Here is a 20599-nt window from a genome sequence, read left to right on the forward strand (position 1 = left end):
CATTGTAATAAGTCCTTATTTTGTTTAGGAAAAACGGTGATTAATGCTTGGCAAAAAGTTTGAGGAAGAGTTTGATTGTCTCTGGCTTCTGTAAATGTTGCTAATAGGAGGGGAGCTAGCTGAGCGGAGAATTTCTTATAAAATTCTGCAGGGTAGCCATCAGGGCCTACTGCTTTCCCGCTTTAAAGTGACTTTATAGCATCTAGTAATTCTGATAACGGCAGAGGTTTATCGAGTTCCTCTGCACTAAAAGTGTCTATTTGTGATATCTGTAATGTATCCAGAAATGCATTAGATTGTGTGTTGTCTTCTTTAAACTCAGTAGAATATAACGATTTATAGTATTCTCTAAATGTGTACATTATTATTTTGTGGTCGATGATTTTTTCTCCGTTCGTGTTGGTGGTTACTGGGATTGCGTTGCGGACTTCTTGTTGTGAATTTGTTGAGCTAAAAGCTTATTAGCTTTCTCTCCGTGTTCATAGTAAAGATGTCTGGATTTATAAATTAATTGTTCAGTTTCTTTAGTTGTCAAGTGGTTTAGTTCTGAATGCAGAGCCTGCCTTCTCCTATGTAGAGCCTCACTTGGAAGCCTGGCATGTTCTTCATCTATTCTAGCAATTTCGCTTCTTAGCTCTGATACTTTCTTGGTTTCTAATTTATTTCTGTGGGAAAGATATGAAATAATCTGTCCTCTTAAGAAGGCCTTAAGAGTTTCCCAGAGTATTCCTGCAGAAATCTCTGAGGATGTATTTGTTTCTAGGAAGAAACTGATTTGTTTGGATATAAATTCTGTACAATTATTGTCTGCTAATAGAAGCAGGTTGAGACACTATCTGCAAGGTGAGAGGTCAGAGGGGCATGGTCAGAAATAACAATAGCATTGTATTTGCAAGATTTAATCATAGGCAAGAAATTATTATCTATAAAGAAATAATCAATTCTTGAGTAGCAATGATGTACTGGTGAGCAGAAAGAATTTGTTCTTGAGTTTGGGTTTAAAAACCTCCAGGAGTCTGATAAGTTGTGATCAGTTATAAACTTTGTAATTACAGTCGACCTTTTACATACGACCGGCCTGACATGCGAACAACTTGACTTACGACCAAAATTTTTGTTTTGATTTACGACCAACATCTTGCGTTACGACCCAAATGCGGTCCGTGTATCGCTTGCGATTGTAAACAAACAGCCGAGAGCGTTCGTAAGCATCAGTCGGAGCCCAGATACATGTGTTTGTGGACGTAATTTCGGTCAGTGCAGTGATTTACCTATATATATATAATTCACTAAGATCATGGCAAGCAAGACGCATAATTGCTAAGGAAGGAAGAGAAGGCAACGAAGGTAAAGAAAGCGATTGTTAAGGGATGTTAGCTAGCGGGCTGGCGCGGCACATGATGAGGTCATCAGTCAGCACCGGCTTGCTTTGGAGTGTATTATTACAGCAGTTCACAACACGACCAGCTTTGAACTGAGTGCTTGACTACTGTCATTATTAACTTGAGAAACAGAGATCACAATCGAAACGAAGAAGGAAATTGTGTGGAAATATGAGAGTGGCGTCTCGCTAAAATGTACAGCATATCGAAATCCACCATCTTGACAATTTTACAAAGAAAAGATTTGCATAAGGAGGCTCCTTCTAAACAATAACCACCTTCCGTTTCATTCTCCTCCTCCTCCATTCCTGCAGCCCAAAGATGTCAAATTAAATGGTGAGTACAGTATGAAATTGTTATTTCTGGTAGACTAGCCACTTTTTATAACTTTTTGGTTAGTACATTAGAAAAATTATTGATGTTTTGGTAAATTATGCGCATTATACAACCCTTTTCTATTTTGAAAAGGTTAAGTAAGTGTTGCTGTGGGAGGTTCGGAGCGCATTATGGGAATTTCCATTATTTCTTATGGGAAAAATAGTCTTGACTTACAACCAGCCCTCGCGAACGAATTGAGTTCGTAAGTCAAGGGTCCACTGTATCTTTGCAGTGTTAGACAGAAGTCCTATTTAAGAGTGGATTTAAAACACAATTAAAGTCGCCAGCCAATATAATTTTATTAGTGTTCACATTGGGAATGGATGCAAATAAATTTTGTATAAACTCCTTATTAAATTCGACCTAATTTGACATTAGGTGTATAAGCATTCATCAAAATCATTTTACAGTTAGATAAGTAACCCATGACCATCACATATCTCCCTTCAGGATCCAATACTACATCTGATGCTACAAATGAGACTGTTCTATGTATGAGAATTCCCAAACCTCTAGTTTTCTTTGTAAAGCTAGAATGGAACATTTGGCCAGTCCAGACCTTTTGCAGCCGGAACTGATCCTTGCTTAGTAAGTGGGTCTACTGTAAAAATACTATTTTATCGTTTAAACCTGTTAAAGAGAAAGAAAGTACTCTCTCACCTAATTCGTGATTCAGGCCTTTAACATTCCAGCTCACAAAGTTAACTGTCCCATCTTGGAGACATTGATTCTGAATTTTTAATGTCATTTTATAGTCTTAACTGGAAGTGAGACAGCTTTTGCCTTAATTTCCTATTTCCCCAAGAGTTATTGCCATGCAGCCTATTGTTACATTGGTAGTTTATATAAAGATTAAAAGAATAGATTAGATATAGATATATCCTGCTCTCTTTCTCTTCCTCCGTTAAATTTTGCCTCCCCACGTGAGGCTGGACCCCACTTCACACAGTCCCAGTCCTCTGACATACCCAGAGACAGAGCACGTCCAAAACAAAACAAGCCCCCACACAGTGGTGTTTTAGGATTAAAAATTAGAAATATCTATTGCCAATATAGTCTAAATACTATATGCCTAAAATATAATCATTAACAAACTATGAACTTAAAATATATATAATGCTCAGCAATCTTAATGTATTAAGAGAATAAAACTGGGGAATGGTGTTAAAATTGGTCCAGAATAAGCATAGTAAGTATTAATGCAATAATAACAATAACAATAAACCAAGGGTATGATGTTAAACAGTCTCCTTTAGGGTAGAGAAAAAATAAAAAGATAAAGAAAAAAAAAAAGAAGAATTAAGCACAAACGTTTATAACTGTAATTAAAACATAAACAGATAGCGTCCGAGTAATAAAGAGGATATATAATGATAAAAACTCGTATCTATAGATCAGACAGTAGGTTATTCATCCTTGCCATGTCATGACAGGCTACGACTCACTATTGTGTTTCAGAATGGTGTCGGGATCAGCTTTCTTAATTCCTTTTCTGCTTCCTCCTTGCTGGCGAAGATGTAAAATTGACCTTGCAATTCCACTTTCAGTTTGGCAGGATACAAGAGGCTGTATTTGATATTGGCTTGCCGTAACCGCTGTTTAATGTTGTAGAAGGCTGCACATTTAGTAGTTGTTGCTGGAAAGAAATCAGGGAAGATATGAATGTGGTTATTTTCATATACAATCTCTTGCTTGTGTCTGAGGAGTGCCATCACCTCCATCTTAAATAATAATCTCTCGAAGCGAATAATAAAAAATCTAGGTCTAATGGTATTCGATCCATTACCGATAAGCGCTGCTATCTCAGAATCTGCTTTAAAGTCCTCTCCAATTATTTAAGAAAATAGTTCAGCTGTGAATTTCACTGGGTTTTGACTTTCTCAATTCTAAGGTAGACCTTTGATTCTAATATTATTCCTTCTGCTTCCATCTTCCAAAGCAGCAAGTCTGTCTGCGAGTTTTTTTGCATTCGGAGTTGGCAGTTGTTGCTTTTTCTTCATCACTGGCCGCTAGATTATCGGCTGTTTCAATCCGAATCGTGAATGTCTCCTTGACATCCTCCAGTTGATCATTTAGTGTGCTCAGTTTAGACGTGTTTTCTTGAATGTGCTCTTCAATTTTACCCAGCATATCTTTAAAGATTGCCTCAAAGCGAATATATATGCGTTTCTCCAAGTCTTTATTATCCTGCTGCCACGTCTGTCGCAGTTTCTTATTTAGCTTCTCATTTGCATTTTCCCTTGCCTTCTCATTTGCTTTCTCGCTTTTCTTTATATCTTTCTTTATCTCTTGCTTGAGCTCAGCGATCATCACCTTCAGTTCAGACAGATCATTTCTGCTTTTGTGCCCCGTAGGTGAGATGGTGGGCTCTATTGCAGCCGGGATCGCGTGGAGTAGTTGAAAGCGCGGACTGCAAGGCCTTTTCCAGTTTCAGATGATCTTCTCCAATCGGTGAGCTATCGTGACCTGCGTCACTTGCACTCGTACATTCGCTCCCCATTTTGCTGTCAGCCGGAGACGATGTAGTGGACCGTGGTCCCGAGGAGTCTGGGCTTTCCCCCATCTGAACCAGGTCAGTCTCTGAAAGGCCGTATCTTGAGCTTGCCAATCTGAGCTTGGAGCTTTAGTTTTCGTTTCTTTCTGAAACCCCTTCTTGTTGGCCATGTTTATATATGCTTACATATACTGCAGTAGTGCCCCTCAGGTTGGATAAATACAGGATATCTCAGGATAATAAGATAATATGAAAAATGAAAAATAACACCGCTGCTAGCGGAGCTCTGCTTCAGATGTCCGTCTCTCACAACGGACGAGACCAAAACATATTATATACATACATACACATACACACACACACACACACACACACACACTATAACCTTTGCCTCGGATCGCTTTGCTCACCACCAAGCCGCCGGCATCCGTTACGCATCAGCCACTTTGCATCTCTGACACTCATATTGTGAAGGGGTGTCTGAATGCATCCCAAAGAGACGCGGATGCTCCTATGAAACCTTAAACGGTGATACAATGGGAAACAAATTTTTTTTTTTTTTTTACTCCTCTTTGCTTGATCAGATGCTGCCGTGTGATCTGCATCTCACACAGCGCACTTCTGTCATATCAACTATGTCCATATATTCGATCTCTTTTCACTTTTACCTTTTCATCAATATCACATTGAATTTTGATTCCATGTTTGAAATTACATCATGACAATGCAACGTACAACTGCCCGTGAGTGAATATCATTTCTTTCTCTCACAAGAAATGTGTCTGATAACAGCATTCACACAAATGAAATGATTTCTCTCGCGGGATTTCATTTTCACCAAACAACAAATCTTTTAATTCTTGCGGATATACCACTTCATTGGGAAGAAACACTACGTTTTTTTCCTTGAAGGCAACACAAATTATACAATCTACAAGTCTCTGATATAAAGTTTAAATCTGAACAATATATCCAATCTCTTTTTAGTGTTCCATCATTTCACTGAGTAATAATATCCATTTGTTTGCTCTAATGTGATCTTTACTATCCTTTCTTTGAGACTCTTGAATTTTCGTACTTCCATTATCTCTAAGTTGCTCTGCATGTGTACCGCGCCAACGTTTTTGAATTCTTTATGGCGTTCTACTTTGTCATCTACTCTTTGCTCTATTTCTGGCCCCGGGCATGGTTAAATCTCTTGGCACAAAGACTCATCTCACAGGACGTGAAAGTGTCTCTCCGAGAAAATAACTTCTCGTCTCCTTCCAACCTTCCAAGATATTTTTTTACAATATATATGTATCTATATCTATCTACCTATAGATATGTATATATGCATACACAGCAGAAAGGATTTCTTACAGCCTCACCTAAAATATGCTGTAATTTTGACCATGTCTTTTACTTCAAGTACTACAAATTAACTGTTCAAGAAATTGTCTACAATCTACAGAATTGGACAAATTTGCCCTCTACAACAAAAGAACCCACAATTTGAAACTCACAAAAGTAACTAGCAACTATCATTGTTTATTCCATATTTAACAAAATCAGGCTTGGCATTAGAGTTTTAATTTAGTAGAATATTTCAAATAACAGCACAAATGAAAAGGGGATGAACAAATATGATGGGACCTTTAAACCTAATATTTTGTTGTGCAACCTTTAGAAGCAATCACTGCAAACTAGTGATTCTTGTAGCTTTCAAAAAGACTTCTAAACCTGTCAAAAGGTAGTATGGACCACTTTATCTGGGCAACTGCTCCAGCTGTGCCAGATTTGAAGGGTGCCTTCTCCAGACTGTATGTTTCAGTTCCTTCCATACATGTTTGATACAATTAAAATCATGGGAACTATTCTGAAGTAGCATTCTATGTTTTGTTCTTTCCTGGGTGCTTGTAGTTGTGTGTTCTGGGTTATTATCCTGTTGGAGGATACATGACCTATGACTGAGACAGAGCTTTCTGACACTGGGTGGTACATTTTGTTTCAGAATGTCTTGATAGTCTTGAGATTTCAAGACTGCCAGATGCAGCAAAGCAGCCCAGCAGCCCCTAAACATAACCAAGCCTCCTCCATGTTTCACAATAGGTAGGCAAAATTAAAATCTTACTGCAGCTGTTTAAAACTAAAATAGGCAATTAAGGGCTCTGAAGAGTAACAAATTAGTTATTTAAAACTAAGAACAAAAACATAGTTTTGTTGTCAACAAACAGGTTCTTATTAGAAATTTGATTAAAGCAAAAACCTGCAAGCCACTATAGGCCACCAGAACCGGATTATTACACAAAAACAAATACAAAGTGTTGTGCAAAAGTTTACGCAACCCTGGGAAAAGTACGTATTTTGCTGATTTTTGAAGTTAAAAGTACAAGGAAAACATGGGGAATGGGAATCTTAATACACAGAACTATTCCATTTGTAGTGTAAGATGCAATATCTGATTCTGAAAGGTGATATGTCATGGTGACAGACAATTCATTTAATACTAAAATGATTCTGATTAATACCTATGCTCCTAATGTGGATGATGCAGCTTTCTTCCATCTTTCTATTCTGTAATATGTAAAGCACTTTGAGCTACTGTTTGTATGAAAATGTGCTATATAAATAAATGTTGTTGTTGTTGTTGTTGTTCCAAAATGTATTTGCATCTATCCCTAATGTGAACACTCACAAAATTATACTGGCTGCAGACTTTAGTTGTTTTTTTAAATCCAGACTGGGATAGATACTCAGATACAACAGCGATAACATCTAATACTGAAAAGATAATTACACAGTTTGCAACGGATCATAACTTACCTGACCCATGGAGATTCTTAAATCCTAACCTAAGAGTATACTTCTTCTTCTACATCATTGTTACACAAGAATTGATTATTTCCACATAGACAAAAACTTTTTGCCCACTATCAAATTTTTTAAGTATGATACTATCATTATCTTTGACCATGCCCCTCTGATCATGGAGCTTAAACTACTGCGTCCTACACACTCATCTTGTAGCCGGCATCTTAACCCCCTATTATTAGCTGATGAGAACTGTACAGAATTCATATCCAAGCAAACTGATTATTTTCTTGAGACAAAAGCATCCTCAGAGGTATCAGCAGGTATACTCTGGGAAACTCTGAAAGCATTTTTAAGAAGACGGATTATTTCATGTCTTTCTCACAAAAATAAACTGGAAATCAAGAAGGTGCCCGAGTTAATCAGTGAAATTACAAGAAAAGTTGTAGAATATGCCAGGTCTCCAAATAAGGCGCTTAATATGAAAAGACAGGCTTTGCAATCACAATTTAACCTCTTGACTACTAAAGAAACAGAACAGCTTATCTTTAAATTGCAACATCATTATTATGAACTTGGAGAAAAGGCCAATAAGATCCTAGCACAACAAATCCATAAGCAGAAAGCCATCCATTCATCCATCCATCCATCCATCCTCTTCCGCTTATCCGAGGTCGGGTCGCGGGGGTAGCAGCTTAAGCAGAGAAGCCCAGACTTCCCTCTCCCCGGCCACTTCTTCCAGCTCTTCCAGGAGACTCCCAAGGCGTTCCCAGGCCAGCCGGGAGACATACGAGTTGTGGCAGAAAAGTAATGAGACTGGCAACACTGCGCTGTGTATCAGTACCCTCCCATAGCTCAGTGCGAGTTTCAACTCCATCCGTTAACTACGTGATTTTTGTGACTGCTATTAGCGAAACTGTGTTTTTTGGTTGGGCGTCACGCAAAATGGAACAGCGGAATTTGGAGCAACGTTGTGCCATTAAACGGCAAGTGTGACGTTTGAAAAGTTAAACCAGGCCTATGGGGAACGTTCTTTATCCCGAGCTCAAGTTTTTCGCTGGCACAAATCATTTTTGGAAGGCAGAAAACACGTTGAAAATGAACACCATTCAGGAAAGACTTCAACTTCGAAAACCAATGAAAACATCGAACGTGTGAACACTCTTGTGAGATCAGACCGTCATATAACATTAAGAATGTTGAGTGAACAATTAAATTTGAACAGATTTACCGTTCATCAAATTTTGACTGAATATTTGCACATGCGAAAGGTCTGTGCCAAAATGGCGCCGAAAAACTGCCCTCTCCATAACAGAATTTTTTACCTCAAAAGGCATTCCTGTGGTTCCTCAGCCCCCTTATTCACCTGACCTCAGTCCGCGTGACTTTTTCCTTTTTCCTAAACTGAAAAATGTCCTCAAAGGACGTCATTTCGGGACTTTAGAAAACATCCAAAAGAGTGTAACGGACATGCTGAAGACCATACCGGTTGAAGACTTCCAGTGCTGCTACCAACAGTGGGAACAACGTCTCCATCGGTGTGTAGCTGCCCAAGGGAACTACTTTGAAGGGGATAACATTGATGTTTGAAAAAAATAAAAACTTTGGTAAATAAAAAATCAGTCTCATTACTTTTCTGCCATACCTCGTAGTCCCTCCAGCGTGTCCTGGGTCTTCCCCGGGGCCTCCTCCCGGTTGGACGTGCCCGGAACACCTCACCAGGGAGGCATCCAGGAGGCATCCTGATCAGATGCCCGAGCCACCTCATCCTCGATGCGGAGGAGCAGCGGCTCTACTCTGAGCTCCTCCCGGATGACTGAGCTCCTCACCCTATCTTTAAGGGAAAGCCCAGACACCCTGTGGAGGAAACTCATTTCAACCGCTTGTATTCGCGATCTCGTTCTTTCGGTCACTACCCATAGCTCATGACCATAGGTGAGGGTAGGAACGTAGATGGACTGGTAAATTGAGAGCTTTGCCTTATGGCTCAGCTCTTTTTTCACCACGACAGACAGATGCAGAGCCCGCAACACTGCGGATGCCGCACCGATTCGCCTATCAATCTCACGATCCATTCTTCCCTCACTCGTGAACAAGACCCCGAGATACTTAAACTCCTCCAGTTGGGGCAGGATCTCACCCCCAACCCTGAGAGGGCACTCCACCCTTTTCCGGCTGAGGACCATGGTCTTGGATTTGGAGGTGCTGATTCTCATCCCAGCCACTTCACACTCAGCTGCGAACCGCTCCAGAGAGAGCTGAAGATCACGGCCTGATGAAGCAAACAGGACAACATCATGTGCAAAAAGCAGTGACCCAATCCTGAGTCCACCAAACCGGACCCCTTCAACACCCTGGCTGCGCCTAGAAATTCTTTCCATAAAAGTTATGAACAGAATCGGTGACAAAGGGCAGCCCTGGCGGAGTCCAACTCTCACTGGAAACGGGCTCGACTTACTGCTGGCAATGCAGACCAAGCTCTGACACCGGTTGTACAGGGACCGAACAGCTCTTATCTGGGGAACCGGTTTCCCATACTCCCGGAGCACCCCCCACAGGATTCCCCGAGGGACACGGTCGAACGCCTTTTCCAAGTCCACAAAGCACATGTAGACTGGTTGGGCAAACTCCCATGCACCCTGCAGGATCCTGCTAAGGGTGTAGTGCTGGTCCACTGTTCCGCGACCAGGACGAAAACCACACGGTTCCTCCTGAATCCGAGGTTCGACTATCTGACGGACCCTCCTCTCCAAAATCCCTGAACAGACTTTTCCACGGAGGCTGAGGAGTGTGATCCCTCTATAGTTGGAACACACCCTCCGGTCCCCCTTTTAAAAGAGGGGGATCACCACCCCTGTCTGCCAATCCAGAGGCACTGTCCCCGATGTCCATGCGATGTTGCAGAGACGTGTCAACCAAGACAGTCCTACAACAACCAGAGCCTTAAGGAACTCCGGGCGTATCTCATCCACCCCCGGGGCCCTGCCGCATTCCGCTTGGCCTGCCGGTACCTATCAGCTGCCTCCAGAGACCCACAGGACAAAAAGGTCCCATAGGACTCCTTCTTCAGCTTGACGGCATCCCTCACCGTTGGTGTCCACCAACGGGTTTGGGGATTGCCGCCGCGACAGGCACCGACTACCTTACGGCCACAGCTCCGGTCAGCCGCCTCAACAATAGAGGCACGGAACATGGCCCATTCGGACTCAATGTTCCCCACCTCCCTCGGGACGTGGTCGAAGTTCTGCCGAAGGTGGGAGTTGAAGCTACTTCTGACAGGGGACTCTGCCAGCCGTTCTCAGCAGACCCTCACAACACATTTGGGCCTACCAGGTCTGACCGGCATCTTCCCCCACCATCGAAGCCAACTCACCACCAGGTGGTGATCAGTTGACAGCTCCGCCCCTCTCTTCACCCGAGTGTCCAAGACATATGGCCGCAAGACCGACGACACAACCACAAAGTCAATCATCGAACTGAGGCCTAGGGTGTCCTGGTGCCAAGTGCACATATGAACACCCTTATGCTTGAACATGGTGTTCGTTATGGACAATCCGTGGCGAGCACAGAAATCCAATAACAAAACACCGCTCGGGTTCAGATCGGGGGGGCCATTCATCCCAATCACGCCCTTCTAGGTCTCACTGTCATTGCCCACGTGGGCATTGAAGTCTCCCAGCAAAACGAGGGAATCCCCAGAAGGTATGCCCTCTAGCACCCTCCAGAGACTCCAAAAAGGGTGGATACTCCAAACTGCTGTTCGGCGCATACGCACAAACAACAGTCAGGACCCTTCCCCCCACCCGAAGGCGGAGGGAGGCCACCCTCTCGTCCACCAGGGTAAACCTCAACGCACAGGCTCCAAATCGGGGGGCAATAAGTATGCCCACACCTGCTCGGCGCCTCTCACCGGGGGCAACTCCAGAGTGGTAGAGAGTCCAGCCCCTCTCAAGGAGATTGGTTCCAGAGTCCAAGCTGTGCGTCGAGGTGAGTCCGACTATATCTAGCGGAACCTCTCAACCTTGCGCACTAGCTCAGGCTCCTTCCCCTTCAGAGAGGTGACATTCCACGTCCCAAGAGCCAGTTTCTGTAGCCGAGGATCAGACTGCCAAGGTCCCCGCCTCCGGCCACCACCCAACTCACACTGCACCCGACCTCCTTGGCCCCTCCCATAGGTGGTGAGCCCATGGGAATAAGCAGAAAGCCTGTAATGTAATAACAATTAACAACATAGATGGGGATAAAATTATTGACCATAAAAATATAACTGACACATTTAGAGTACTATAAGTCCTTATATTCTATTTAGTTTAAAGAAGATAGGACATAATCTAATGGGTTTCTTGATTCATTAGAGATACAATAGCTAGATACTAGTGCTGTGGAACTGGACAAACCACTTTCAGAATTACTAGATGCTATAAACTCACTTCAAAGTGGGAAAGAAGCTTGCCCTTATGGCTACCCAGTGGAATTTTATAAAACAAATTCTCAAATATGATAGCTCCACTATTATTAGCAATGCATCCACCATTACCATCCACCAGTCAGCATCCACCATTACCAGACATTACTTGACTGACAGATGAATCTGAACAGCTGAAGTTTGTGGACCTGGTAACATAAAGAACAACATCCTACTTTGACATCCATATAGAAAAAGCAAATAAAGGTCTCAGTCATTTCTCAAAAAAAAAAAAAAAAAAAAACAGTGGGCATTGTATCAGATTTTGTAATCTGGCATACATGACGATGGTAAACAGTGTGGCTGAATGAAGAATTAAATCTCATCAAAAAGTACAAATGACATACAGACAATGGGAGGGGAACGGGAACGGAAACAGGTTCCCCATACCCCTACCCCAACGACTGGTTGAAAACCATCACAAAAATTTTCAAACTTCAGTAAAGACAGTGCTGATGTTGTAGACCTGCAAGTCAGGAACAGTTGTCTGTTGCTCAGTTCGGATGACATAAAAATGCCAAATGAAGTGACCTCTAAATACTATTTATTTTCATTAAAATGTTGTGTGTTTGTTATAAATATGATGAAGAATGACGAAGACATGAAGAAAGATGAAGATGTAAATATTGCACGGAACTGAAATCTGTTATTTTTTTTTTCCTTGGACCACCTTTGTGTATATGCATATGACTGCCAAACTGGCGACACTGATTTCTCCTCAGCTACCAATTCCTCCATTAGTGCTTTTCTAAAAGTAAAAAGAATCTCTTCCATGTTCAAAAGTCATCTGAATTAACCTTACCAACACATTAAATTGACATCAGGCTACAACCATAGATTTCAGCAAATAATCTGGCAATTGTCCATTAGGACAGCATACTTTGCTCAACTTTTACAATTTCAGTAATATGATTAGGATATGCGGCTACAGTTACTACATTTTAGTAGGTAATTATGTATTTAGGGTTTAATGGCATGCTTTAGGGAAAAAAAATACTCAAATTCATACAATTAATTCATAATTAAGTATCTCCCTTCTTGTTGCAGTTACTTTTAAAGTGTTACAGTGACATGAAAAAGCATTGTCCCCTTTCCAATTACCTCTGTTTTTGCTTTTTCATAATACTTGTTTCTCCAAACAAATGTAGCATAATACAAAAGACAATATTTCACTAAATATTTTCAAAATGAACTTTTGGACTGTAAAATTTCTTTAGACACGCGTTTTACCCGTGCTTGACCATACCTTATTTCGGCAGCTACAGGGACAAATGCATTTTCACAGCTCTGTACTGTGCTTTAGAAAACATAATGGAAAAAAGCTGGAAGTTGCATCATTTTTACAAGTACTTTTTCAAGACAGATGTCTCAAAGACGGTCTTACCTTGACACCTTGCGCTTGTCGTGTGGGTGCAACATGGAAGCCATATCAGGATCAACCTCTGTGAGACGCCGGTGCAATTCTAAGCCATCTAGGTTTTCTAGATTAGCCTTCATACTGGCTTTGTCATTTTGCAGGCTTTCTTCATCACTGTCCACTTGCTACACAAAAAGAAACAAAAATATTTTAAATAACAGGCAGAAGAATACTCATAGGTAATCAAAATATAAAAGTCAAATATCAATATAAAAAACAACATACAAATGAGAAAATAAGTAGTATAAGAAGAAAATCACAAATGAATATATGCATCACAGAGATAACCAAGATCTTACCTTTATGTCCAACAGTACTTTCCATAATAGAGATTCAATGTAATAGTTTGTTCCACCCACAATGATTGGCATGTTCTTTCTCTGTAATATATCTTCAATTTACTAAATTAAGGAAACTAAAATACTTCATTAATTTTTTATTTGTTTTTTTGCACGTAATGAGCCCTGTGCTTTAACTTATTTCATCTAGGAATTTTAACCAATATAAATTCTAGTAGAATTTGTTTCTTCTCAAAATTAGCACCCTGGGAGAAATCCAAACATTCCAGAGCATTTGAGATACTGTTTGCTTTCATTCAACCCATTTTCTCAATTAGACACCAATTACTATTGTTAATGAAATGTACATTTTATTGGGTTAATTTTAGTGCACTTACTGGCTAATGTTTTCTTCTTTTATTCTTAAAAAGCAACAGAGTCCTAATTTCTTTTAATCTTAAGCTACAGCCAGTTACAGTGATATGAAAATATGTGCTCAATAAACTACATTGGATGATGCTCTGAGAAAAGAAAATACCATAATATCAAAGATAGCTGACATGGCAGAGCAAAAATTCTAACATGTTAGATCAAATAATGGCAATAATTGCCTTAGTCAAGACTGTGATCATTTGGCTAAGAAGCCGCTGATCTGGCTTCAGCTACCCTAACCAGACCTACTCTATAAAAGTTCCAGCAGTGTTGATTGGTTTGGAGCAGGACTATTCAATGCTGTGAGCCTCACAGGGTCCCTCCACCAACTTAACTCTGTAATAAACAGGGATTCTTCCATCTGAAATCAAAATACTCCATGAATTTCCTAATTTGTTTTTGTAATGTAATTTGTTTTACATCTATATAAAGCAAATGTAAATGTAACAATGTAATTTGTTTTACATCTTCAACTCAGGAAACTGAATGTAATGAAACACTACAGCCACTGTGATCCTTCAGGATGCAGGCTTCACATTGCTGTCCTAGAGTGGCAGCCTAAATTTATAGACTTCTAAACAACTGAAAGCACTATTAATCAGGTACATTTTTTAGTGTTCCATTAATGGAATCCCATTTCATCTTAAAGCATTTATGTATACACTGTCTGAATTAACTCATGTCAAAACAGTACACTACTTATCTCACTTATATTTAGTGTTTTTTATAGATTTATCAATTCACAGCAAAAATTTCCAGCTTATTTGTTTTTTTTGTCAATCTTTGCTCTAGAGCTACAATGCAAATGAAGAACACTTAACACATTTGTGCATTTTATTGTCATACATAAGAGGTGTGCAAGCTTGTTAAAGTCCTTGACTACAACACACAATCAAAATACCCCATTACATATATGACCATTTTACAAATTGTGTACAGCAACATTGAACTTCCTAAACAGGGATAGGTCCACACTAAGATATTCCATAAAGGATATGAGAGACAGTGCCTGATTCCTGAAGTCAATGATGGTATAGGACTTGACAAGTGGTTCCACAAAGCTTATCATATGATGGCTGCATAATGCTTGTTCTTCCATGGTTACTTTGTTGGTAATTATATCAAGTCCTTTATATACCTGTGAAGAGTAAAATATGTTTACTTCTCTAATCTTAACTCTAAAAAAAAAATTCACTTTAAAATAAAAATGTTTCAGTTACTTATTTCAACTACTAAATACAAAAAAATGCAGAAATGCTTCATATACATTATATACATTAATGAGAAGTAACTTTAAACTCTTGTTATTCCATCTGATCCAACTTAATTTAGTTCTAAATTACAAATGGCTAGAAACTATTTCCATAACATTTCGTACGATGCAGGAACCAACCTTGCACAAAGTGCCAATCAACTGCCAAGCACTCTAATACAGCTGCATGGTCACTCACACACACAACTTAGAGGTCACCGATCAACCTAGCCTAACCAAGACATCTTTAAGAGGTGGGAAGCAAATGAGAACATTCAAATTCTACTCATATGCTACCACAGCTAAAGTTTTAATAAAGGTCTTCAGAAAAAAATGAACTAAAACATGAAAAAAAATCAAAAATCTCTTTGAAAATGTATTATGAGAATAACTGAAAATACTTTGATAAACTAGGACAAATAAGTTTGCAAAAAAAAAAGAAAGTCAGGGAAATATATTATAATTGAAAAAAGGTTGAGAAAGTAGGCTGAAAATGTTCTCTTCATTGGAAACAGGGTAACATCTCTTCCACCGTGTTTCTCCTCACTCTCTCATTTCTGCCTTACAATAAAAGCAGTCAACAACTAAATTATTTAGGATCTCTGCACTGTATCCTCAGGCAAAACAAAGGGCTTAGTAACACTGAAATTCACAAGTCCATAAAATTTATTTGAAGAGAAAAATTCAAACAGTTGTAATGTATCATTTAAAATATTTTTTTAGTCTCCACCAGTAGGCTCCTTTAATTAAATTTAAATCTGATCAGCATTTACCAGCCATATTTCTCAAAATAACTAGCAAACAAAACAATATTTTAACATTGATATTTATTGTCAGATGAAAAAAATATGAATGAACTGTGATACAATGCCTGAATAGAGTGATATTATGGTGTGGTGGGTAGCTCTGCCTTAACAGAGTCTGCACATTCTCCTCATGCGTCACATTTTTTCCGGTTACGCTTATTTTTCTCCATCATTACCAAAGAGAGACAGTGTGTGTACATGCGTAGACATGAGTAGGATCAGTAATGGACTGGCATTCATGAAGAGCTGTTTCTTGCCTTGGGAAACACGAATAGGTCTACTCCATCAAGTCTAATGGACACCCATCTCTCAACTTACAGGACTTAAACAATCTGCTGCTATCACCTTGATGCCAGATACCACTGGGCACCTTCAGAGGTCTAGTAGAGTTCATGCCTTGACAGGTCAGAGCTGTGTTGTTATCAAAATGGTGTAGCTGATTGGTGTATACAATTGGTTTTATTGCGGTAAAGTGCTATTTGATCACTGAAAATGCATGTTAAGGCTAGATATAAAGGGAGCCAAAGAGAAATAGAGACCAAAGGCAGAAGTTAGAGAAGAATAGCTATAAATTATGATAAAAATTACACAAAATGCAACTATTATGTTCTGTCATGCCTTCCAAACATACTAATACACAGATGAACAACCATCTTACAGTAGAAAAAAAAAATCCAACGAAAGAAACACAAGGCAGAACCCCAAATAAGACACATTATACTACACATGCTGTTCCTTAACTTAAAATTATTTTTTCAGATCAAACACTACTTGAAAAATGACAAGTTTTGTAATAAAAGAAATGTTGAGTAATTACAACAGATTATTTAGAGATATTCCCAATATGCTCACAAATCTTATTTCAACCAAAGATGTCTTCTGTTAGAGTGACAGCAGAAATTAATATCAATGAAGAGCTCCTGATAATTGATTTTGACATGCAACAAAGCCAAGTTACTCTGGGTGTCTTCCAGGTATGCCCACATTTCCAAAGAAATGCACATTAGGTTAATTGCCCACTGCGACCGTGACTGTGTGCATCAGTGGGGCTGCAATAGAACAACAGCCTATCCCAATGCTGCCAGGATAGGCTCCAGCCCACTACAACCACACCAATCTGATTAAGTGGATCTGAGAATGTTACTTGTAACAAGTTAGACATTCCAGTACTATGCTCTCATTATTGTGGTTAATTTAATAAAAAATAAAAAAAAAAATCCGATGATTTACTCATTACTTATTGTTCAGACTTATGGTCATCTTATAATGCAGTCAAGCATTTGTAATTTTGGTGGTTGTGTTGTGTGGAATGAGACAGAGGTGCAATTAATTTTGATTAATGGCACTTTCAAGGTGGAAATGAGTTGCTGGATGAGTCCGAGTCTGTGGTTGCTACAGTAATGCAATAAAGAATGAATGCAGCGGGGGGGTTTAATCACACAAGATAAACTGTGAAAGATAATAGGAAAAAAGAGAAGAAGTAGGCTAGATTAAGCTAGGAGCATGGCGGCGCGCATGGTCGCAGCGGCTCAGGGCTCTCCTTTTCTGTGCACTTTTTTGTTGTTTTTGTACTTTTTTATTTTTGCTTGTTTGTGCACGATCAGTTCGGCGAACATCCACTACACCCGTCAGAACCTTATAGACATCGGTGTCCAGAGCCAGACATCTGTTTCGAGTGTTTTTCATCACACGCACAACATACCAGACAACATAGCGAGACCAGTGGGCTCTCCGTGTATTGTAGTCGGGTCTAGGAGATGACGCAGACGGAGGAGGGAAAGAAAGCAGAAGCTGGGCTGCAGATCCAGCGTTATGCGAAGGCTAAAAAAACAACCATACAAGCCCTATACAGAACTTTTTTTTTTTTGCAACTACTTTGCAACCATTTGTTTATTTGTTTATTTACCTGTTGTGTTCTACACATGTCTGTCTTCTATTCTATTCCATTCTAGAAACAACAATTTCATACTGTACTCACCATTTAATTTGACATCGTTGGGCTGCAGGAAGGGAGGAGGAGGAGAATGAAACGGAAGGTGGTTATTGTTTAGAATGAGCCTCCTTATGCAAATCTTTTCTTTGTAAAATTGTCGAGATTGTGGATTTCGACATGCTGTACATATTAGAGAGATCGCTCACACTAACAGCACTCTCATATTTCCACAAAATTTCCATCTTCGTTTCGATTGTGATCACTTTTTTTACCGTCTCTTCCTTCCTTAGCAATTATGTGTCTTGCTTGCATGGTCTTAGTGAATCTATACTAATAAAAGGCAAAGCCCTCACTCACTGACTGACTTACTGACTCACTCACTGACTCATCACTAATTCTCCAACTTCCCGTTTAGGTAGAAGGCTGAAATTTGGCAGGCTCATTCCTTACAGCTTACTTACAAAAGTTGGGCAGGTTTCATTTTGAAATTCTACGCGTAATGGTCATAACTGGAAGCTATTTTTCTCCATATACTGTAATGGAGTTGAGCTGGATGGCCTTGGGGGGGCGGAGTTTCATGTGACATCATCATGCCTCCCACGTAATCACGTGAACTGCCTATCAACGCAGTACGTCGAAAACCAGGAAGAGCCTGGTTTAGTGCCTGCCCATATAAGGCCGTACGTCAGTGGCAATCCAACAGAAACACTGCCGCTAAATATTCACGGGTGAAGGACTGTGCTTATGCAGTGGAAGATGAGATGGTCAGGGTGGTGTTTGACACAAACTCAGTGAAACTGCGAGAGAAACTTTTAAGTGCCGGGTCTTAGCTAACATTACATACAGCCACGGACATCACACGAGATGGCACCAGCACAGCTGGGAACCTTCGATGCAAGAACACCAAGTGGCTCACGTGAACTGACGCAGTGAACAGACAAAAAGCAACAGTTCCAAAGAGTGCTGAACAAAAACCGAATAACACATTTGAGAAGGCAGTAAAAAAATATGAAGCGTCCGATACATACAAGCATATTCATAAGTGCAGCTACTGCGGAAACAAAGCACATGGTGGAAAAAGTCAATGTCCCGCTAAAGGAAGACAGTGTTAAAAAAAACCCTGTGCATGCAGTGTGTCACATCTCAGATAAAGAGGAAGACGAGCTGTTTATTGATGCATTAAGAAACGAATCGATGAATGAAACCTCTTATCTTTACAACGATTGACAAACACGGAATGTAACTTGAACACAACACATCGTACAAATACGACCCTAATTGAAAGAAATAATGATAATCAAATCCTTGATGACAGCAAAAATCAATAACACTCACAAAACAATTACTGTATATTGACACTCATGTTACGTTATTTTTAAAATGTTCCCTTTTCTTTTTCATAACTTCTTTAACACACTACTTCTCTTTGGTTATTATTATTTAAAGACAATACCATTCTGAAAATGTACTTAAAGTACTTAAACTACCACTTTATTTTTAAGTCTGCCCAATTTTAACCAGGGATGATATTTTTGTTTCTGTTTTGAATTCAAATGCAGTTTAAAACAATTTTTTTTTTAGAAATTAAAACAGCTTGAGTTTACAATATTCATGTCTATGTCTATTATTTGATTCTGTCACCCACTAAAACCCTTTTAAATTAAAAAAAAAAACATTTGCGATTTGGGGCAAATTTACATGTGCAATTACATACGATTAATCAAGATTAATTCTTACACAGCCGCTAATTAACTGGATTAATTTTTTTAATCGAGTCCCACCCCTAATATATATATATGTAGATATATATGTAGATTTGTATATATATATGTGTATATACAGTATATATGTAGATATGTATATGTGTATATATATGTATATATATGTGTGTGTGTGTGTGTGTGTGTATATATGTGTAAAATATATGTATACACTGTGTGCACAATTATTAGGCAAGTGAGTATTTTGACCATATCATCATTTTTAATGCGTATATTCCAACTCCAAGCTGTATTAACTTGAATGCTTATTGGATTTAAGCACGTCAGGTGATGTGTATTTGTGTAATGAGGGAGGGTGTGGCCTAAGGAGATCAACACCCTATATCAAGGTGTGCAGAATTATTAGGCAGCTAGTTTTCCTCAGGCAAAATGGGCCAAAAAGAGATTTAACTGACTCTGAAAAGTCAAAAATTGTAAAAAGTCTTTCAGAGGAATGCAGCACTTTTGGAATTGCTAAGATATTGGTGTGTGATCACAGAACCATCAAACATTTTGTTGCAAATAGTCAACAGGGTCGCAAGAAACGTGTTGAGAACAAAAGACACAAATTAGCTGCCAAAGATTTGAGAAGAATCAAACGTGAAGCTACCAGGAACCCATTATCCTCCAGTACTTTCATATTCCAGAGCTGCAACCTACCTGGAGTGCCCAGAAGTACAAGGTGTTCAGTGCTCAAAGACATAAGTTGAAACGTCAAAACTGGGCCAAGAAATATCTGAAGACAGATTTTTTTCAAAGGTTTTATGGACCGATGAGATGAGAGTGACTCTTGATGGACCAGATGGATGGACCAGTGGATCAGTAATGGGCACAGAGCTCCACTCAAACGTGGAGGTGGGGTACTGGTATGAGCTGGTATTTTTAAAGATGAGCTAGTTGGACCTTTTTGCATTGAAGATGAACTCAAAATCAACTCCCAAACCTACTGCCAGTTTTTCGAAGACACTTTCTTCAAACAGTGATACAGGAAAAAGACCATGATTTTTATGCAGGCCAATGCTCCATCACTTGCATCGAAGTTCTCCACTGCGTGGCCAGCCAGTAAAGGCCTTAAAGATGAAGGAATAATGACATGGCCCCCTTCCTCATCTGACCTAAACCCTATCGAGAACTTGTGGGCACTTCTTAAACGCTAGATTTACGGGGGAGAAAAACAATACACCTCTCTGAAGAGTGTCTGGGAGGCTG

At 39.7% G+C, this 20599-nt stretch overlaps 1 protein-coding gene across 1 annotated transcript in view; it reads right to left on the reverse strand.

Moving 5' to 3' along the window:
• trit1 (tRNA isopentenyltransferase 1) overlaps positions 1 to 20599 on the reverse strand; it is a 144572-nt gene that overhangs the window by 58505 nt on the left and 65468 nt on the right. Inside the window, exons 2-4 of the mRNA XM_039739337.1 lie at positions 14637 to 14777; positions 13229 to 13327; positions 12897 to 13054 (exon numbers count right to left, since the gene is read on the reverse strand). Coding sequence (XP_039595271.1) covers positions 12897 to 13054; positions 13229 to 13327; positions 14637 to 14777 — 398 coding nt within the window. The remainder of the gene's footprint in view (positions 1 to 12896; positions 13055 to 13228; positions 13328 to 14636; positions 14778 to 20599) is intronic.

This window comes from Polypterus senegalus, chromosome 17, assembly GCF_016835505.1.
Source record: "Polypterus senegalus isolate Bchr_013 chromosome 17, ASM1683550v1, whole genome shotgun sequence".
Taxonomy (NCBI): domain Eukaryota; kingdom Metazoa; phylum Chordata; class Cladistia; order Polypteriformes; family Polypteridae; genus Polypterus; species Polypterus senegalus.